Source organism: Anopheles funestus, chromosome 2RL (assembly GCF_943734845.2).
Source record: "Anopheles funestus chromosome 2RL, idAnoFuneDA-416_04, whole genome shotgun sequence".
NCBI classification, from domain to species: Eukaryota; Metazoa; Arthropoda; class Insecta; order Diptera; family Culicidae; genus Anopheles; species Anopheles funestus.
Window position 1 is genome coordinate 9,858,880 of NC_064598.1, and position 17,400 is coordinate 9,876,279.

At 46.1% G+C, this 17,400-nt stretch overlaps 4 protein-coding genes across 7 annotated transcripts; 2 read left to right on the forward strand and 2 right to left on the reverse strand.

Annotated features, from left to right (window-relative positions):
* Positions 1-1,915: 1,915 nt before the first annotated feature.
* On the forward strand, positions 1,916-6,690 carry LOC125764670 (Bloom syndrome protein homolog). 2 transcript variants are annotated; one of them, XM_049429130.1, is made up of 4 exons: positions 1,916-2,105; positions 2,201-2,303; positions 2,371-5,251; positions 5,336-6,690. In XM_049429130.1, the coding sequence occupies exons 1-4, from the start codon at positions 1,996-1,998 to the stop codon at positions 6,619-6,621; spliced, it is 4,380 nt and encodes a 1,459-aa protein (XP_049285087.1). In that variant the 5' UTR covers positions 1,916-1,995; the 3' UTR covers positions 6,622-6,690. The 2 variants fall into 2 exon arrangements, with proteins under 2 accessions (XP_049285087.1, XP_049285089.1); XM_049429132.1 differs by having other exon boundaries at positions 1,994-2,119.
* LOC125764750 (thiamin pyrophosphokinase 1) lies at positions 6,674-8,538 on the reverse strand. Of its 2 annotated transcripts, none has more exons than XM_049429324.1 (4): positions 8,223-8,538; positions 7,929-8,079; positions 7,672-7,835; positions 6,674-7,575 (listed from the first exon to the last, which is right to left on the reverse strand). In XM_049429324.1, the coding sequence occupies exons 1-4, from the start codon at positions 8,238-8,240 to the stop codon at positions 7,075-7,077; spliced, it is 834 nt and encodes a 277-aa protein (XP_049285281.1). In that variant the 5' UTR covers positions 8,241-8,538; the 3' UTR covers positions 6,674-7,074. The 2 variants fall into 2 exon arrangements, with proteins under 2 accessions (XP_049285281.1, XP_049285282.1); XM_049429325.1 differs by having other exon boundaries at positions 6,674-7,548; positions 8,223-8,537.
* Positions 8,539-8,714: 176 nt separating this feature from the next.
* Positions 8,715-10,925, reverse strand: LOC125764702 (asparagine--tRNA ligase, cytoplasmic). Its single transcript, XM_049429218.1, has 3 exons — positions 10,768-10,925; positions 9,687-10,554; positions 8,715-9,610 (listed from the first exon to the last, which is right to left on the reverse strand). The coding sequence occupies exons 1-3, from the start codon at positions 10,784-10,786 to the stop codon at positions 8,836-8,838; spliced, it is 1,662 nt and encodes a 553-aa protein (XP_049285175.1). The 5' UTR covers positions 10,787-10,925; the 3' UTR covers positions 8,715-8,835.
* A 262-nt stretch (positions 10,926-11,187) lies between these two features.
* Positions 11,188-17,217, forward strand: LOC125764678 (importin-11). 2 transcript variants are annotated; one of them, XM_049429165.1, is made up of 12 exons: positions 11,188-11,453; positions 11,582-11,863; positions 11,929-12,827; positions 12,899-13,074; positions 13,143-13,331; positions 14,341-14,552; positions 14,639-14,909; positions 14,980-15,193; positions 15,290-15,527; positions 15,617-15,946; positions 16,017-16,191; positions 16,282-17,217. In XM_049429165.1, the coding sequence occupies exons 2-12, from the start codon at positions 11,634-11,636 to the stop codon at positions 16,420-16,422; spliced, it is 3,075 nt and encodes a 1,024-aa protein (XP_049285122.1). In that variant the 5' UTR covers positions 11,188-11,453; positions 11,582-11,633; the 3' UTR covers positions 16,423-17,217. The 2 variants fall into 2 exon arrangements, with proteins under 2 accessions (XP_049285122.1, XP_049285123.1); XM_049429166.1 differs by having other exon boundaries at positions 11,588-11,863.
* The last annotated feature ends 183 nt before the right edge of the window (positions 17,218-17,400 follow it).

The window sequence follows — 17,400 nt, forward strand, 5'->3', positions numbered from 1 at the left end:
ATTCCATGAACACATAGACGCTCTGAAAGAAAAGGCAGCGAGTAGACTGAACGCGTTGAAAGTAATATGTAGCAAGCATATAATCAGTCCAGAGAAAACTATGATGGTTCACAGATCATTAATACGAGGGACCTTCGAGTATGGTGCAGCATGTATAATGAGAGCAAATAAAGGTAAAATTCTCTCTATAAATACAATTTTACATCAGTCCTTAAGAAGGGTCACAGGCTGCACCAAAACGACACCGGTGAATACACTCTTGGCAATAGCTGGGGAAATGCCTTTTCAAATAAGATGCAAGTTACTAGCGGCCAAAGAACTGGCTAAGGCAATAGCGCATTCCCCGGCAAGTAGAGCAGTACTGGCCAAAAGAGCTCCCCACATTAGCAAAAGACATCTATCTGGGCAAAAGAAACTGTTGCTAAATCATAGGCCTCGGTACGAGCGCATGATTACTATTCCAACTATTCCTATAAACTCCTATAATTCCTATAAACTATAGCAACTATTCCTATAAAGACAGAAATCCAAACAGCACAAGGCATTAGAAAAAATGACAACCCGATGGCCTTACTAGAAATATGTAAGGAATTAATTCGGGAAAGAGAAAATCAGTACCATATATATACGGATGGAAGCATAACCGAAGAAGGATCCGGAATTGGAATCGTGTTTGTGGATAGAACGAGCAACCAAATAAGCAACATGGTTTTCAACTTCAAAATCGAAAACCAGTGCTCAATATGTACGGTAGAGCTGCTAGCCATTGACAAGGCGTTAGAACTGGCTATCGAGCGACACATTGACCACCCGGTTCTTTTTACGGATAGTCAATCGGCATGCCATATCCTAAAAAAGGCAAGCAATAATCTTTTTAATGATGAGTTAGTCAACAGAATATTGTACAACTGCACATACTTGGAGGCTGAGGTGCAATGGATTCCCAGCCATATAGGCATCCTCCACAATGAAAAAGCAGACGAGCAAGCTAGAAGAGGGACCACTAGCTCAAACGTGTTATCCAACAAAACACGATTAAAAGACGTTTTGAGCGGCCTTGAGCAGGAAATGAATGAGGAAACCAATGAGTGGTACCAAAAGGTATGTGCTACCAAGGGTAGGAAATACCAACGTTTTCAAGACCGGTGGTACCCAAAAGCTTGGTATCTAAACTACTCAATCCCAGCTAAAGCTATCAAAGTATTGAACAGGCTGATAGCCGGGCACGATTACGGAAATTATTGGTTACATGTCATGAAAATAGTTCCCGAGGGCAATTGTAATGTCTGTGATGTTCCAGACACGGCAACGCATAAAGTCTTCTATTGCGACAAATTCAAACTAGAGAGAGACGAGAATACGGACATAAACGAGGAAAAGTTCATTCAGTTTTGGAAAACAAAAAATCTACAAAAAATGAAAGACGTTTACAATTTTATCACTAACAACAGAATGGTCATATAAAACTGTGCGTAGTTTTCACAAACAGGTAATACCTCCCATGAGATTCGCAATCAACCTCTAAAACCGAGTAAGCCCGGGATAAGGCTGATTGGTTGCGATCACATCCCAGTTTAAATCGCTAGGGAAAATCATCAATCAAAGGGCTTTCTCAGGAAGTACGAGTTACCAACACTACACAGTAAACAGATCAGACCAAACAAGAAGACGTCACACAGACTGCTCCACAACAACAAATCGCAAGGGTTCCCGGAGGGGCACAAACCTATCAAAATAGTTAATTCTACAGTTTTTTTTCAGTTTCTACAATCGGGACATATGGCCTAAGTTGCTGGTCTCTATTTTACAGTGATTGAGTCTTGTGGATTACTTGTTGAAGGCCCAGGAAGCTGGATTCGATAAGCGGACCAAAGCAGAATCACACAGAAGAAGAAGAAGAAGAAGAAGAAGAAGCGCGCACTTCAGTAAACAATGAAGTGCTCCAGAGGAATCACCCGAAAGAATGCAAAAAAAGCTTGAACAAAAGTCTGTAAAATGTCGAAAAAACCCATACCTTCGTCAAACCGTGCGGAACCGATGAAACAGATGAGCTTAAAAAGTTTCATCTCCAAAAAGGACAAACCATCTACCAGTGAAGAATCGTGGTAATGTTTTGCTAGTGCGTTGAGCCGGCTGTTGTTTTTGTGTTTTTGATAATGATATGATATTTATCTTTCCTGTGTGAAAACGATCGCTGCAGCACACCGACCGAGACAGAGCCGCAAATAAGTTCCACCACACCCTGCGATCAGACAAAGATTACATACTCACCAAGCATTTTTAAACCGAAAGTTCCCTTGGCTGTAAGTTTGTGTGCGATGCATTTAATTCCGAATGATCACTCAACAATACCTTCTCCTTTGTTTGTAGAAAAAAGCTCCCACAATTGTTAATTTAGTGAACAGTGATTCGGATGACTCGAACAGATCACCTGCTAAACCGGTTCGGGATGACGAGCTGGTCAGACGGCTTCCTCCGCGAAACATTTTCATAGAGCAAATAGAAGCACAAGAGAAATCACCTGGCGTGAACGGTTACGATGAGTTTGACTTTATGGTGGAAAAGAGCAGCACTACGCTGAAACCAATCAATTACGATCCGCTGGAGCTTAACCTTGCAACGGACAAGCGATATCTGGCGGCGACGAAAAAGCTGGAAGAGAATCTTCACAAGCTTGCCGGGACCAACAGTCCGGTTAAGCTGCCTAAGTTTGAGTTCAAGCAACAGAAGGCAGGCCGCATATCGTTGGAGTTTAACAAACACAATGTGTTTGGTGGATCATTCGAAGATTCGGTGGACGATGATGAAGATTTTGAGTGCAAGAAACAAACTCACTCTACTTCCACTCCCATCGCTGGTCCGGGGTCTGCCGGTGTAGTACCGAGTAGCAAACCGAGTACGACGTCGGTAAAGCAAAACAAGGACACTACCTCAGCATTGGAACGGTTGCTAAGCCCCGACAAAGGACTGGGAAGTATTCGGTTCGATGAGGCATTAACCACCTACCTGGATGAGATAACAAGCAGTGCTGGTTTTAAGGCAAAAACAACGCAAGAACGCGACATTCGAAAGAATGTACAGTTTCTCGAGAAAGCACAGCTAGGATTATTGAACCACTTTTATGATCTGTTTGCACAGGTCCCCGGTGAAAGCTTCCGACAGATTGATAAAAGTTTTAACGTAGCTTGCTTTGAACGGTTGAAATCAACCATTGGTACGATACGGGGAAAGATACACGTGTACGATCGAGTACTGTCCAGCAAACAACGGTTGTCGCAAGCGAACCCGTTGAATACTCCCACTGCCACTGAAAACACTCTGACGAGACCGAAACCAGTACCACCTGGCTCAAGTACGCCCGTTACCGGTGTGCCAATCGTCTATGAGCTACCGTTCGAGGAACAAACCACGCTTGATTGTACTGATGTTATTGAAAGCACATTGCCCCACTCAGAACCAAGTCGTAAAGATAGTTTAACATCGACACCATCCAGGTTTGCAGAACTCGAGAAGGAATTTGGATTGAAAAAGCTGGAAGAACCAGCCAATTTTTCATTCAAACCGACTGATATATCCCGTGGAGCGGTTGGTGTTACGAAAGCTGCCAGCACTGGAGGCACATTTGTGTTCAAAAAGCCAATCGCCAGTACGCTCGTGAGCAACCTAGACACTACACCAAGTGTTGATTTGACGAAGAAGTACACCGAGGAAAGAAAAACGGTTTCGTCGCCCTTCCAAGCAAATGGCTTCATAGAGGAAGATGATCTGGTAGATGACGAGGACATACTGATCAGCATTCGGGAGGAGCAGCTGAAGGACCAAGGACGATCGTTCCAAACAAATCTTAGCACCGTTAACCTGATCACACCGGACACATCGTTACGACGGTCCGATCCTCCACGGATAACTTTCCCCGTGGAGCCGGATCCTCCCGTACCGGCTCGCAATACACAGTTTATTGAAAACATTAACACTCAGCTCGATGATGACGGGTGGCAGGTGTATGATCCATCGATGTACGATGATTCGCTGGAAGAATTGGCTGCGCCAACTACGAACCCACTGCCATGCTCCGGATCTTCATCATCGGGAATAACGGCTCCCAGCACGGACATCGGTCGGTTTCACGAAGGTATACGAAACGATGGCATAACGGGCGAGTTCGATGGTATGTCTTATCCGCACTCAGCACGGTTACAGGTCGCTTTTAAGGAAACGTTCGGTTTGCGAACGTTCCGACCAAACCAGCTCCAGGTAATCAATGCCACGCTCCTGGGTATCGACTGTTTTGTGCTGATGCCAACTGGTGGCGGAAAATCGCTTTGTTATCAGCTACCGGCAATTCTGACGGTTGGTCTCACGATTGTGGTCAGTCCACTGAAATCGCTCATACTCGATCAGGTGCAAAAGCTAAACTCACTCGACATTGCGGCCGGTCATCTATCCGGGGAGGCTAATGTTGCTGACGTGCAGCGTATCTACGACGATCTGTACAGCAGTTGCCCGGAGTTAAAGTTGCTTTACGTGACACCGGAGAAAATTAGTTCCTCGGCTAAATTTCAAAACCTCCTCACTGCCCTCTATCGACGCGGATTGCTCGGACGGATTGTGATCGATGAGGCACACTGTGTGTCCGCCTGGGGTCACGATTTTCGACCAGACTATAAAAAACTCTCCGTACTGCGGGAACAATTCCCCACCGTTCCGATCATCGCCCTAACGGCAACGGCCAATCCACGCGTACGGATGGACATTCTTACTCAGCTCAAGTTGGCCCGCGATACGCGTTGGTTTTTGTGCAGTTTTAATCGTCCCAACCTAAAGTATCTGGTACTGCCGAAGAAAGGTGTTTCGACGAAGGCGGAAATGATCGAGCTGATACGGAAGCGGTTTCCACGCGACACCGGTATCGTGTACTGTTTGTCGAAGAAGGAATGTGACCAGCTGGCGGATGAGTTCCGACGGGCGGGCATTAAGGCCAAGAGTTATCACGCCGGTTTAACCGATAGTGTGCGAGAAACGAACCAAAAGGAATGGATCGGCGATCGTATAAAGGTCGTATGCGCTACGATCGCTTTCGGCATGGGTATCGATAAGCCGGACGTACGGTACGTGCTGCACTACTGCATGCCCAAATCCATCGAGGGATACTACCAGGAATCGGGACGGGCCGGACGGGACGGTGAAATTGCAACCTGCATTTTGTACTATAACTATTCGGACATGTTACGCTATCGGAAAATGATGGACAGTAAGTATGGTGACAGAAGATTGCAAAGCTTTTGACCGATTTTAACACTTTTTGTCTCTTCGTTTGTTTTTCCCGCTATCCCAGATGATACGACCATTTCGCTCGAAGCGAAACAGATTCATATGAACAATCTTTTCCGGATGGTAAACTATTGCGAAAACGTTACTGATTGTCGGCGGACGCAGCAGCTTGAGTACTTTGCCGAATACTTTACCAGCGAACAGTGTCTGTCGAATCGTGCGACCGCATGCGACAACTGTCTGATGCAGGGCAACTACAAGACGCTTAATGTGACCGAAGATTGCATCATGATAGCGAAAGCGGTCCGTGATCTTTGCGGTGGCCGAAACCGGTTCACTCTACTGCATCTGGTGGAAGTGCTGAAGGGGAGTGAGAATAAAAAAGTGCTAGAAAACGGTCACAATCGCACGGTGTACCACGGGAAGCTAAAGTCCTGGGAACGCTGTGACATCCAGCGGTTGCTACGAAAGCTCGTAATCGATGAGTACCTCAAGGAAGATCTGATCTTTAGCAACGATATACCGCAGGCTTATCTGCGCATCGGCGGCAAGATTGAAACACTCGTGAACCGGCGTGTACGTGTGGAATTCTCGATCAAGGAAAAACTGGCCGGCCGTGGCAAACTAACCAAGCCTGCGGACGTTCCGGCAGCAGCGGCACAGGAATCGACCCAGATTAGCCTGCAGCTGAAGGATCTGCAGAGTCGGTGCTACAACGATCTGCTGGAAATTTGCCGCGCGATTGCAATGCAAAAGAACGCAACGCTGGCATCGATCATGAACATTCAGGCACTGAAGGCGATGTCGGAAAAGTTGCCCGAATCGCCGGGCGAGATGTTAACCCTGCCGCACGTTACCAAGGCTAACTTCGAGAAGTACGGCAAGCAGCTGCTGGAAATAACGCAAAACTATGCCGCCGAGAAGCTGATGCTGATGATGGACACGCAGGACCAGCAGGAAGCGGCCGACGCTGAACCAAGTGGAACGGACGATAGCGACGGTAGTGCGGTCGGTGACGATAATACCGATTGGGGCATGTTGGCAAGAACACCATCACAGGGCGGTACGGGACGGGGTGGCTACAAGCGCCGAAGCAACTGGGGAGCGGGAGCAGCAAAGGCGAAAAAGTTCCGTAAAACTACCACCCGGCGAAAGGGGACCACTGCGAGTAAACGGGGAGGAATGACAACGGGGAGCACCAGTGGGCGAGGAGCGAAAAGGGGAGGAGTAGCAGCCGGGACGTCGAGCAAACGCGGAGCCAGAACGAACACCCGTGCGCCTCCAAGGGGTGGTGCAGGTGGCAGTAGCGGCAGTGGTTTCGGGTTACTTCCAATGCCGGGCGGTTACTAGGTTTAGTTGCGATGAGATTATGTTATAGTTGTGAGTGAATAAAATCGGTCAGTACTGGTTTATACCTTACTCGATTTCTGTAACAGACAAATCGATTTTATTTCACTTCCACCGGAACGATTAATTGCAAGTGATGTGATTAAAATTTGAACTGTGTGGCAGTTTATATCACGCTTCTAAGTTTACAACACTGTACAGAGCTTTAATACACACAGGCAGCAGATGTGTCTGTGAGTGTTTGTAGTGCCAAGGAACATATGCCAAACGATTTGTAGCGGCTTCTAAAATGCAACCATAAGCCCTTCTTCCTATATTTAAACTCTTTCTATTATTATTTTTAACGTCCCGGACGGGGACGGTGATGAGCCTGGGGCTTTGCCACAATATGTCGTAAGTTTTCACCAAAGTCAACAATAAATCTGCATCTCCCCGACGCAACACGTTCAACCGTTATCACATATCCTTCGGTGTCGTTCCCATCGACCATAGCAACGGACCATCGGTCGTGATACGTACCCGATTCATCGAGTAGGTGTTAGAGGTACTTACAATACTGCCAAACTGTAGTGATCTAGTGCCGTCTAGATTCCACTTGAGTCCTTCGGTTGTGCATACGCAGCCCTGACCGATCGGAATAAGTGAACACCAGATCCGTTCGTTTACGAGACGCTGCGGAATGTCGATACTATGCTCACCGGGTCGCAGCAACCAGGACAGTGAATTACTCGACCGTAGAAACACATCCACACCGGGCAGAATGGATTGGGCGAGGAAGAGTGTATTGATGTTGGCCATTATCTGATCGAGCCGTCCGGAAGATTCACACAGTGCCAGTACGCGCGTTACATTCTTTTCGTATCCGTGCGATTTGAGCACTTTCAGCGATTTGGTAAAATCCGTTGCATTTTGGTCGGGCGTGTGGACGATCTGTTGGGTGAGATACAAAAAACCCTTCTAGAGGAACCACCACGGGAAGAAAAGGGGTAGAGAACGAAGGGTCGCCGTTAGCGATTCTACAGAAAACTATTCCTCTTTCCCGTTGCTTCGTACCGTACACTTTAGCTGTTCGACGTACTGCATGGCCTCCTGATTGCATGAATCGAAATCACCCGTCACGAGATCGGGAGGTTTTAGCAGGTGTTCACCATTAATGTTGCCCTTCACAAAGTCAACCCAACGATTCGTACCACCGTCGACCGCGACTCGCACCTTAGCTGCAATTGGACAAATGTCGCACGGTGTGCGTAGTGTGAGCATATTGTTGCGTCTTCATGCGTTCCACGTGCACGTCATGTACTTATACTTACCACCGTTCCATATTGTTGTAAAGAAATGTTTTTCCAGCAGGATTGGTCGATTCAGCAGCACGATCGCTAATCCATCGTCCAATCCGTGACCATCGATGAGACTGGTTGGTATCCACTGTTGACCTTTCGGAGCGCCAACACCGTTCGGCGTCTGTAAAAACAATGTTTTGAACCACTTTCTTGCCATCTGCTCACCGTATCCGGTAGGAATGTTTGGATTTTTGCACTGTTCTTCAGGCAACCGTTTTTTTCCAGCCACCGAAATAGAATCACTACCAAAACTCGCCTACTTACGTCATCATCGTTAGGCATTGTTGCTGCGACGAATGCTGAAAGCGTGCAAGCACTTCACGTGGTTACAATCGCACTGAAATGCACCACGCACGTTCTTTTGACCTCTGCGTGTGTGTAAAGCTGCAGCAGATAAATTACACGCCACGATACACTGCGTTAGTGTAGATTTTGCAGGTGAGCTTGAAATTGCACCATCGCTGATTTGCGATACAAAGTGAATGGCGCTCTGTTTATATTTACACACCGTGTATCACGCTTCTTTGCCGACCGACGACCAGCCTGCCTGTTTGCGTAGTGAACAACCCGAACTGTCAAAAATGCCAAACCGGCTCTTGATTTTTTTTGGTGGATCTTTTTTCTCTACGAACATTTTGGAAGATAACGGGAAAGATAATTTAAGGTAACCAGAGCTATGAAACCATATGTTTGGTGTTAGGTAGAATTCTCCAAAGGTACGGGACCGAATCTGTAGAGAAACAATTTAGTATCCAGTTTGGATGCTATGTAAGTTTTGTCTTTATTGTTTAATGTTTGAGAACTTTTGAAGCAATCAATGCGTAGACGAAATGCAGAACCGTTAAAAGCGAACCGTGCTCATCGGCTTTTAGCGAGTTTATGGTCTGCAACGTTCCATGAACCGTGGGTAAAGACAGACCTCACGAATATGGTAGCGGTTCAGTAGCCAGCAGAGGAATCGTTCCAATCCCAAACCATAACCACCGTGCGGTTGCGAACCGTACACACGCTGATCGACGTACCAATAGTACGGCTTCGGGTCGATGCCTTCCCGCTTGTAGCCATCCAACAGTTCGTCATACTTCCAGGACCTCATCGATCCACCGACGATTTCACCCACGTTCGGCAACAACACATCCACGCTCTCGGTAAGGCGCTGATCGTCCTCACATTTGGCCATGTAGAACGATTTAATTTCGGCCGGGAAGCGACACAACATGATCGGTTCGTTGATCGTGTCCGTCATCTTGCGTTCCGGTGCCTCGGGAATATCTTCACCGAACTCGTAGAAAGTGCCATCGTCCTTCGTGACGTTGTTCTCCTTCAGCCAAACAATCGCGTCCGCATAGTTCATACGACGGAACGGTCGTTTCGGTAAAACGAAGCCCGGGTTCAGCTCCTGTACCATGTAGCCCCACGGTGATTTCAGTACACGATCAGCAACATCCACGATCAGATCCTCAAGACGGTCGAGCAGATCGTCGAAAGTAATGAAGGGACATTCGCCCTCGATGTGGCTATATTCGGCCAAATGCCGCCGTGTACGGCTCTGCTCAGCACGATAGCTTTGCGCCACACAAAACACATCTCCCAGCGCAGGAACACACGTTTCGAGGTACAGCTGGGAACTTTGTGTTAGGTAAGCCTCCTCACTGTGGGGCAGAAAACCGGAAAAAAGCGTATTTTAATAACATTGTGATCGTCATTGTGCCAAAAACTATACCCTACCCGAAGTAGTCCAGTTTGAACAGTGTGGCACCACCTTCCACTTGCGTTTGAACGAGAGTTGGTGGGGTTACTTCCGTGTACCCACGGTCGAAGTAATGCGAACGGAAAGCTTGCATGACCACATCGCGCATCTTCAGAATCTTGGACGTGTTCTCTCCACGGATCATGATATGACGGTTGTCAAGCTGCACGTCCGGGTGCGCTTCTTCGTTCAGAATTGCATCAGCACCACCTGCCGGTGCAAGCCCAATCAGCTCCCAGTAGTCCACATGCAGCTCGTGTCCACCTGGGGCAGTTTTGCCCGCCGGTACCTCCTTCAGCGTGCCGTACAGCTGTACCGATGATTCCGTCGATAGTACGAGCGCGTTGTACGTTTGGCACAGGGTATCCGTCAGCACGCATTGCAGAAAGCCGGTTCCGTCTCGCAGCGTGATAAACATCAAACCCTTGCCCTGTCGGCGCAGTCGATGAACCCAGCCGTAAATACGTACGCGCACACCTCGATTATCGGCGCCGTGAGTAATCTTAATCGATTTGGCTGCCGACCACGATGGATCCTCCTGGATGGTGATCTTTTTCGCCTCTTCCAGATTCTGTTCACGGTTCTTGGCTTTCTCCTCCTCCTCGCGCTTCTGCTTGTCGCCCTTAAGGTTGTCGCGAACCCAGATCTTCTGGATTTTCTTCAACTGCGACTTTGCGGCCACCTCGTACGGTGAATCGGACTTTTCATCCTTGCTATCGACGTAGATGGTAGGGAACGGTTCCTTTCCGGCATGCTTCATCGCTTGGAGGATCGTTTTGAACGGTTCTTCCGAGGTGCCTTTGCCCGTTTCATCGTTGCCCCGTTTTTCTGAAGTGTACAGTTCACCTAAAATACGAATGATGATTAACTACTCGGCACACAAGTGATGATCGATGGAATCACTGCATTGCATCAGAACTGTATTGGGAAAACCGCATTGTGGGCCCCTTTGGAAAGGATTGTGTGTTCTACCACCTGCATGGTTATTTCTTAATTGATTTGATACAACGGCATGCAGCACCCATACATCACTTTAAAATACAACCATTTAACACTTACTTAAAGTTAGGTTTTCCATTGCAACACCGATTAAAGACCCAAGAAAGAATCTTTCGCCACTCCACCCGTGCGGAAGGATTTTTTTTATAAAATTGACTGCGTGAAAATGCCGTCGTGTTGTGGTATTGTGAAATGTCAAAGGGAGGTTGTAATGTTTACAATAGGTACTTCAGGAAGTGAATTAAAAGAAACGATGTGCCATTCCTGAGAAATGGAAAATAAAAACATAATTTTGTAGCGTAAACTCCTTCAATGCAAAAGATTGGCTTCGATATCATTTGCATTCCTGTGTGTATGTTTTATTCTTTCTACAGAAGAAATAGCACTTTTGGAAGAAAAATAAAGAAACATCTTGATGTAAAAAGTTGACGACGTGTGTACGGTGCTAAAGCGGCTAGATGACGGAATGCAGTTTGACAGTTGCTGTAACTGACAACGTATTATTGTTGTTATTATTTTCCATGCCTTATCATAGTCGTCGTTATATTTGCGTGAGCTGCAAAATTTATCGGAAAAAGCGACAGCACAACGATTGCTGTGCGAGCGGGGGTGCTCTCGGTAATTAGATTGTCCGGCCAGAAAGGTAAAACGCATAGGAGTTGCAAGGATTGTGCAATCGGGCTGACAGCGGTAGTGGTGTTCCGTTGCCGGAGCACGGAAGTTGGTACTCTGGTGTCATCACCGCGGTAAGAATGTTAAACCATTGGAATCGAATATCATTTGTGTTCCGTTAAAGCGTACATGCACCAAAATATGTTGAGTAGTGGTCAGTTGCGGTTCATAATAATATGTATACCTTTTCTTCCGAATGAAGTTGCAGATTGCGTAGTGGAACACGCCCAAACAACAACCAAAACAAAAGCAATATGTCTGCAGAGTCCGCTGTCTACGAGGCGCTTCAGTACGCCTGCAGCCAGGATGCTCAGATGCTGAAACCGGCCGAACAGAAGCTGGCCGAGTGGGAAGTACAGCCCGGCTTTCATCTCACGCTGGTTAACATATTCTCCAACCAATCCCTCGACGCCGGTGTACGATGGATGGCTTCGCTGTACTTTAAAAACGGCGTACTAAAGTATTGGCGAAATAATGCTCCAAAGTAAGGCTGCCGGTAGCATAATTTTCTTACCCATTGTAACGATATTTAATTGTTTTCTCTTGCAGCGGAATATCTCGTGAGGAGAAACAGGAAATAAAAAGATTGCTGCTAATGAAATTCAACGAACCTGTACAGCAGATCGCAGTTCAAATAGCGGTCCTAATAGCGAACATCTGCCGATACGATGGACCACAGGAATGGAAAGAGCTCATACCGACGGTGATAAAAGCAGTCCAGAGTGAGGAGATGGTCGAACAGCATCGGGGCTTGCTGGTGTTGCTACACATTATCAAGGTGCTGTGCTCGAAGCGTATTCCGCGCGATCGTCAGCAATTTCAAAACATTGCCGTCACATGGTACGACTTTGTGCTGAATCTCTGGGAAGGCTTTACGCAGCTGTTCTTTACCAACATCTGCGAGCAGAATTGTGCCATCGAGGTGTGTGCGGCCAATCTAGAGAAGGCCATCTTCTCGCTACGCATACTGAAAAAGCTCACGATCTACGGTATAGTTGATCCGCTCAAGTCGGAAGGCTGTATGATGCTGATACGGGTCATGTTCCAACGGTTGAAGGATCTGCTCGAGTGTCGCATGCGCGTGAAACGTATGCTGCGCGAAGCGGAAAGCAATGCAACGTCCGGCACAATGAACAATGAAGCAATAGAGATTATGCGCAAGCTTACGGCCAATCTGGACAAGTTTATCGTTAAGCACATGAAGTTCCTGAACCTTTTCTACGAGACGCACCCGGACGTGTTTTCACCCTTCGTACCGATATCGTTTGAGTTTTGCTTTAACTACGTGTTCCACGAGGGCACGAATCTGATCTTCGAGGACAATGTAATCACATTTCCCAACTTTGCCATTCAGTGCCTCTGCTTGCTGAAGGGAATACTGTCACCGAATGCAACCAAGCTAGATTTGCTACCGCGCGCATCGAATCATCTTGCCGGCGAAGCAAAAGGTACGGTTCAGTGTGTGCCGTTGAGGATGTTGAAATGTGACGTTAACATTTTCTTTCTCTCCCAAAAACAGAGCGTGTAAACAGTGCCAAGGTGGACTTTTTTACGCGCGAACGTTTAAGCTACATATTCGAGAAGCTCATAATGCACTACTTCCTCCTAACGCCGGATGAATTTGAGCAATGGGATACGGACCCGGAAGCGTACACATCCGATGAGGGTGGCGATTCCTGGAAATATAATCTGCGTGTAGGTGTACGAAGGAAAGGCTACCCCCTTAATGGTGAATTAACTTGACTTTAATCATTCTTTTCCAGTCGTCTGCCGAAGCGTTCTACATGATCCTCTTCCAAAAGTTCAGTGTAACGATGATCGAGGAGCTGCGCAAATACATACTGAAGTCTCAATCGATAACTCTCACAGAAAACACCGATATGAACGATTTGCTGATAAAGGATTCGATCTATAATGCAACCGGACTGGCGGCATTCATTCTGTTTGATGAGGTATGTAGCTGGGCTCTCTTCCTTCCCATTTTGGAAACGGATCGTCGCGTGTCACTTGTCCGGCACATGAGCTGCGATAACGTTTCTCCCAATCACGGTGAATGTTTCACCCGGGAACTGATAATGATATGCCGGGTCTGATGATGTTTGCCTTGTGCTCGGTATGTGTTTCTTGTTTGTGCTGCGGTGAAGAGCTTTAGAAAGACAAGTTTGGCATCAATTTTTTGTTTTGTTTTCAGAATTATCTTTGATGTTTTGATTTATGTTAGTCCAGTTTTAGAGCAGAATAATTAATTAGATCTATTTTGCTGTAATTCCCTTCAACAGAGAGTAAATAATGGCGAGCTGAAGGGAAAAGGAATACAGAATGTTGTAAAAGTGACAACAGCATGAAATCAAGCCAGCAAGCATCAAGCTGCTAACTGACCACCACCGACAGGCGTGTGCGGTTATTTACCTTTGATAAATAGGTCCACCATTTGTACCCGTTCTACACGATCGATGGATCGTTCGCTTCGGTTTGGTTTTGTAATTGTGTTGGTAACTTACACCCGCTCTACTTACATTCTGAAAGCCAATCCGCTAGGAAATCAGGCTATCCAGGCTGCTAATGCTATTGGAAACGCTTGTTTGCACGATGAATCGGTTTGGCTTCGAATTACGGGGCATATTTGTGCCCCATTTAGTTAGCGCTGATGCCCGGTTCGGTTAGGATGGCTTGTGTGCAGTATTAAGCAAGAGAGAAAACGGACAGACTTGTAGTTTTATGTAGTAAGAAAAGTGTTTTCTACGTTTTGTTAATCGTTTTTGTAAACGTGAAACATTATATTAGAACGTGATTATGCATATATCTGACCGACGCGTCTGTTTGCTGGCGTATATTAGCAAAGGCTAGGTAAAACCGTTTGGTGGCTTGTTCTTAACCTAAGAAAAGGATACCTTAAATATCTCGTGAATCTGTTGCTATTTGTGAGTGTGATGATATGAAAAAGTTCTGCTTTATTTTTAGGTTAACTTTGACGAATGGTTCACTCGGCAGTTGCTCGAAGAACTGAAGTTTAAATCCCACAACTTCCGGATCATCCGCAAGCGCATCATCTGGCTTGTCGGGCAATGGACCTGCGTTAGGTTCTCCAAAGCGTTACGCCCTCAAGTGTACCAGGCCTGTTTAGAGCTGCTACAACCTTCGGAGGATTTGGCCGTTCGTTTGACTGCTTCCAAGTAAGGGAATTTGTTTTTGGCGTGGCATTCGCTTGCATATGTAGACACTGAACATTGTTGTTTTCCACCCTGTTTCACCTTGGCAGAAGCTTACGCAGCATCATGGATGACTTTGAGTTTGTGGCCGAGCAGTTTGTGGAGTTTCTCGAACCAACGATCGCGCTGCTGTTCGGGCTGCTAAAGGAAGCGGTCGAGTGCGAAACGAAAATGACCATACTGTACGTAATGTCGTTCATCATCGAAAAGATGTCCATGTCCATACGGATCGATGTGCAGAGCCTGGTGCAGTATTTACCGCTACTGTGGGAAGAAAGCCGCGAACATAATATGCTTCGCTGTGCAATTATTTCCACCTTGGTAAGTGATTTTATTGTTGATTGCATGTTGCATTTTCATACAACGTTAAAATTCTCGCTCTGTGTTTTAGTTGCAAATAATAAAAGCCTTGTACGAAATACCCTCATCGGAACCGATCGTTGCATTTATCTATCAGATCATAGAGATGAGTACGAATGTGAACGATCCGTCGCACGTGTATCTGCTGGAGGAAGGACTGGAACTGTGGGTTGTGGTTGTGCATTACAGTCGCACGATGAACCAGGAGTTGCTTAATCTATGTGAAAATATAGTACCTCTAATACGTAAGTAGAGCACGCGAATGTGTATGCAATTTTATCTTAAGATTAGTAATGTTTTCTTGTTCTTTCTCCCATTTTTCCGTTGTTCAACGTTTTTAGAGCAATCATCTAGCAATATGAACATATGTTTGGCAATAGTGCAGGCGTACGTGTTTCTCGGGGCAGAAGTATTTCTTCCACGGTACGGTCAGGAAATTGTCAAGACGTGCCAATACTTGTTGACGGATTTACGCGTGGACGGTGTTGTGTTGATAAATCGCTTCTTCCTCACGCTGCTACAAACGGTACCAAAGTTTGCCATCGATTTGCTCCGACCATATCTGGTGGAAGTGTTTCGGTACGTAGAAAGACACTTTTTTCTCTCTGTTAGGTACGTTGTGTCATACCTGCTAACGTGTGGTTTTTTCCACCGTTTTTTCGTCACAGATCGTACTACCAGCATACGAATTTCCCGCAAGTGTTGCAGATGTACCTGCAGATCATGTCGCGCGTGTTGGTCAACGATCAGGTAACGTTCAGTGTCGTACTTTCCGAAACGGGGGCACAAGATGCGCTGGAAAAAATATTAACCGCCTGGCTGGAAGATATGCGGCGGGTAACGGCACTGGAGGAACGCAAGCTGCTAGCGTTGGCCTTGAGCAGCTTGCTGACTGTTTCCAACGATGTGATTTTTAAGAACTTTACCGGCATCATTACCAACGTTACCGAGGTGTTGAACGATGTAATGGACGTGTGCTCTCAGGATACGTTAGTGGAGTAAGTATGGGACGTTATTTCGGGTGTTTCCTTTACTAACTGAAACAATTACCACCCATTGCATTTCTAGCTCGCTAGTCATCGATGATGAAAATAAGGACAATATAGGCGTGACACTGTTCGGGTATGGATTTATCGATTCCGATATGGTACAAGAGGAAACGCCCCATTTTAGCCGCTGTCGAGCGTTTTGCTTGCACGATCCAACGCATGTGATTGTGTTGAAAGACTATCTACAGAATCAGGTAATGTTGTGCTTCTGGCCAGAGCATCTATATGCTTGCCGAATGTGGCAGTTGTTGTAATTTTTCGATTTTAATTCGTCTTTTTTTTAGCTTGTAGTACTGAAAAACACAATCGGCGATGAACGATACCAATCGCTGATGACATCCGTCGATCCGCAAACACTGCAGGAGTTGAAAAACTTTATCGTGCTCGGGATCGAACTAACGGCCGGGATTGATGATGGTGCATAGCGTGAATCGGAACAAATGGCCACCCGCTATGCTTGGCGTTGTACGCTACGATCATGATATGCATCGTATATATATTTTTTTGTGCAGCTAGAATGAAATTCCCTCGTGTACACAATCACCTACACACGCGTGCATGTCCCCTTGTATTGCTGCTGTCACCCCCCCCCCCTTTATTCGTTTTCCGTATGCCCGAGTATACAGTTCTCGCTTCCGTGGTACGGCGTGGTGGCGATCGTCTGTGCACTTCGTAATTCTCTGGGATTTTTGACTAATTTATATTTGAACTGCTTATGACACAAAAACACACATCGATATTATTATTAGCTTCATCTTCCTGGACTGTTTGTGTTAAATATTGAATTATTTAATAAATTGCACGTCCCAATTACCGATGGTAACTGCATGCGATTAGCGTATCTTCCGGTCGCTGTGGCATTTAAACCGTGCTATAATGTTTAAATGTTTCTACAGCTACAGAGGAAAACAAAACACAAGAAAAAGGAAATGTTACCGATCCGTTACGTAGAGAAAAGCAAACGATATCACAAACTGTTGATTCATTTTCGATGTAATTATAATGTTATAATGTACGTGCGTCATTTATTTGAATTTCGTATAATTATCCTGCAACAACCGTTTTGCCAGCTTGCGGAAAAAATCACACTTTTTACACTGTAATATTTTTATCATGTACTGAATTTATGCTTCCGGAAAAATATAACTGAAAAAACAGATAAATAAAAGTGAAGCACGTGCGTGGTTACGCGTTTCGTGCAAAAGAGACTTCTAATGTAACACGTGGTTTTTGGGTCATTCTTTATTCGCCTACTCTTCTCCAAGGCTGGTGACCCAGTAAGCCTCTACCATGGAGAATGTGTTGATAAACGAAAGCACGTGCTTATTCGCGGTACGGATTGTTTTGTAAACAAACGCATGCGCATTAAACTTCCGGGAGTGTACGGAGAGCTTTCGTGCTTT

What these genes read in the sequence shown, in the direction of transcription:
- LOC125764750 (XM_049429324.1), bottom strand. An exon ending in TACAACAATATGGAACGGTG is followed by an intron (nt 7,836 to 7,928) that starts GTAAGTATAAGT and finishes GTCCAATTGCAG; the next exon opens with CTAAGGTGCGAGTCGCGGTC. An exon ending in TCGAACAGCTAAAGTGTACG is followed by an intron (nt 7,576 to 7,671) that starts GTACGAAGCAAC and finishes TGGTTCCTCTAG; the next exon opens with AAGGGTTTTTTGTATCTCAC.
- LOC125764678 (XM_049429165.1), top strand. Translation starts at nt 11,634, where the DNA reads ATGTCTGCAGAGTCCGCTGTCTACGAGGCGCTTCAGTACGCCTGCAGC. An exon ending in CCTGGAAATATAATCTGCGT is followed by an intron (nt 13,075 to 13,142) that starts GTAGGTGTACGA and finishes ATTCTTTTCCAG; the next exon opens with TCGTCTGCCGAAGCGTTCTA. An exon ending in AAATATAGTACCTCTAATAC is followed by an intron (nt 15,194 to 15,289) that starts GTAAGTAGAGCA and finishes CAACGTTTTTAG; the next exon opens with AGCAATCATCTAGCAATATG.
- LOC125764670 (XM_049429130.1), top strand. Translation starts at nt 1,996, where the DNA reads ATGTCGAAAAAACCCATACCTTCGTCAAACCGTGCGGAACCGATGAAA. An exon ending in TCTACCAGTGAAGAATCGTG is followed by an intron (nt 2,106 to 2,200) that starts GTAATGTTTTGC and finishes CGATCGCTGCAG; the next exon opens with CACACCGACCGAGACAGAGC. An exon ending in AACCGAAAGTTCCCTTGGCT is followed by an intron (nt 2,304 to 2,370) that starts GTAAGTTTGTGT and finishes CTTTGTTTGTAG; the next exon opens with AAAAAAGCTCCCACAATTGT.
- LOC125764702 (XM_049429218.1), bottom strand. An exon ending in TTCAAACTGGACTACTTCGG is followed by an intron (nt 9,611 to 9,686) that starts GTAGGGTATAGT and finishes TCTGCCCCACAG; the next exon opens with TGAGGAGGCTTACCTAACAC.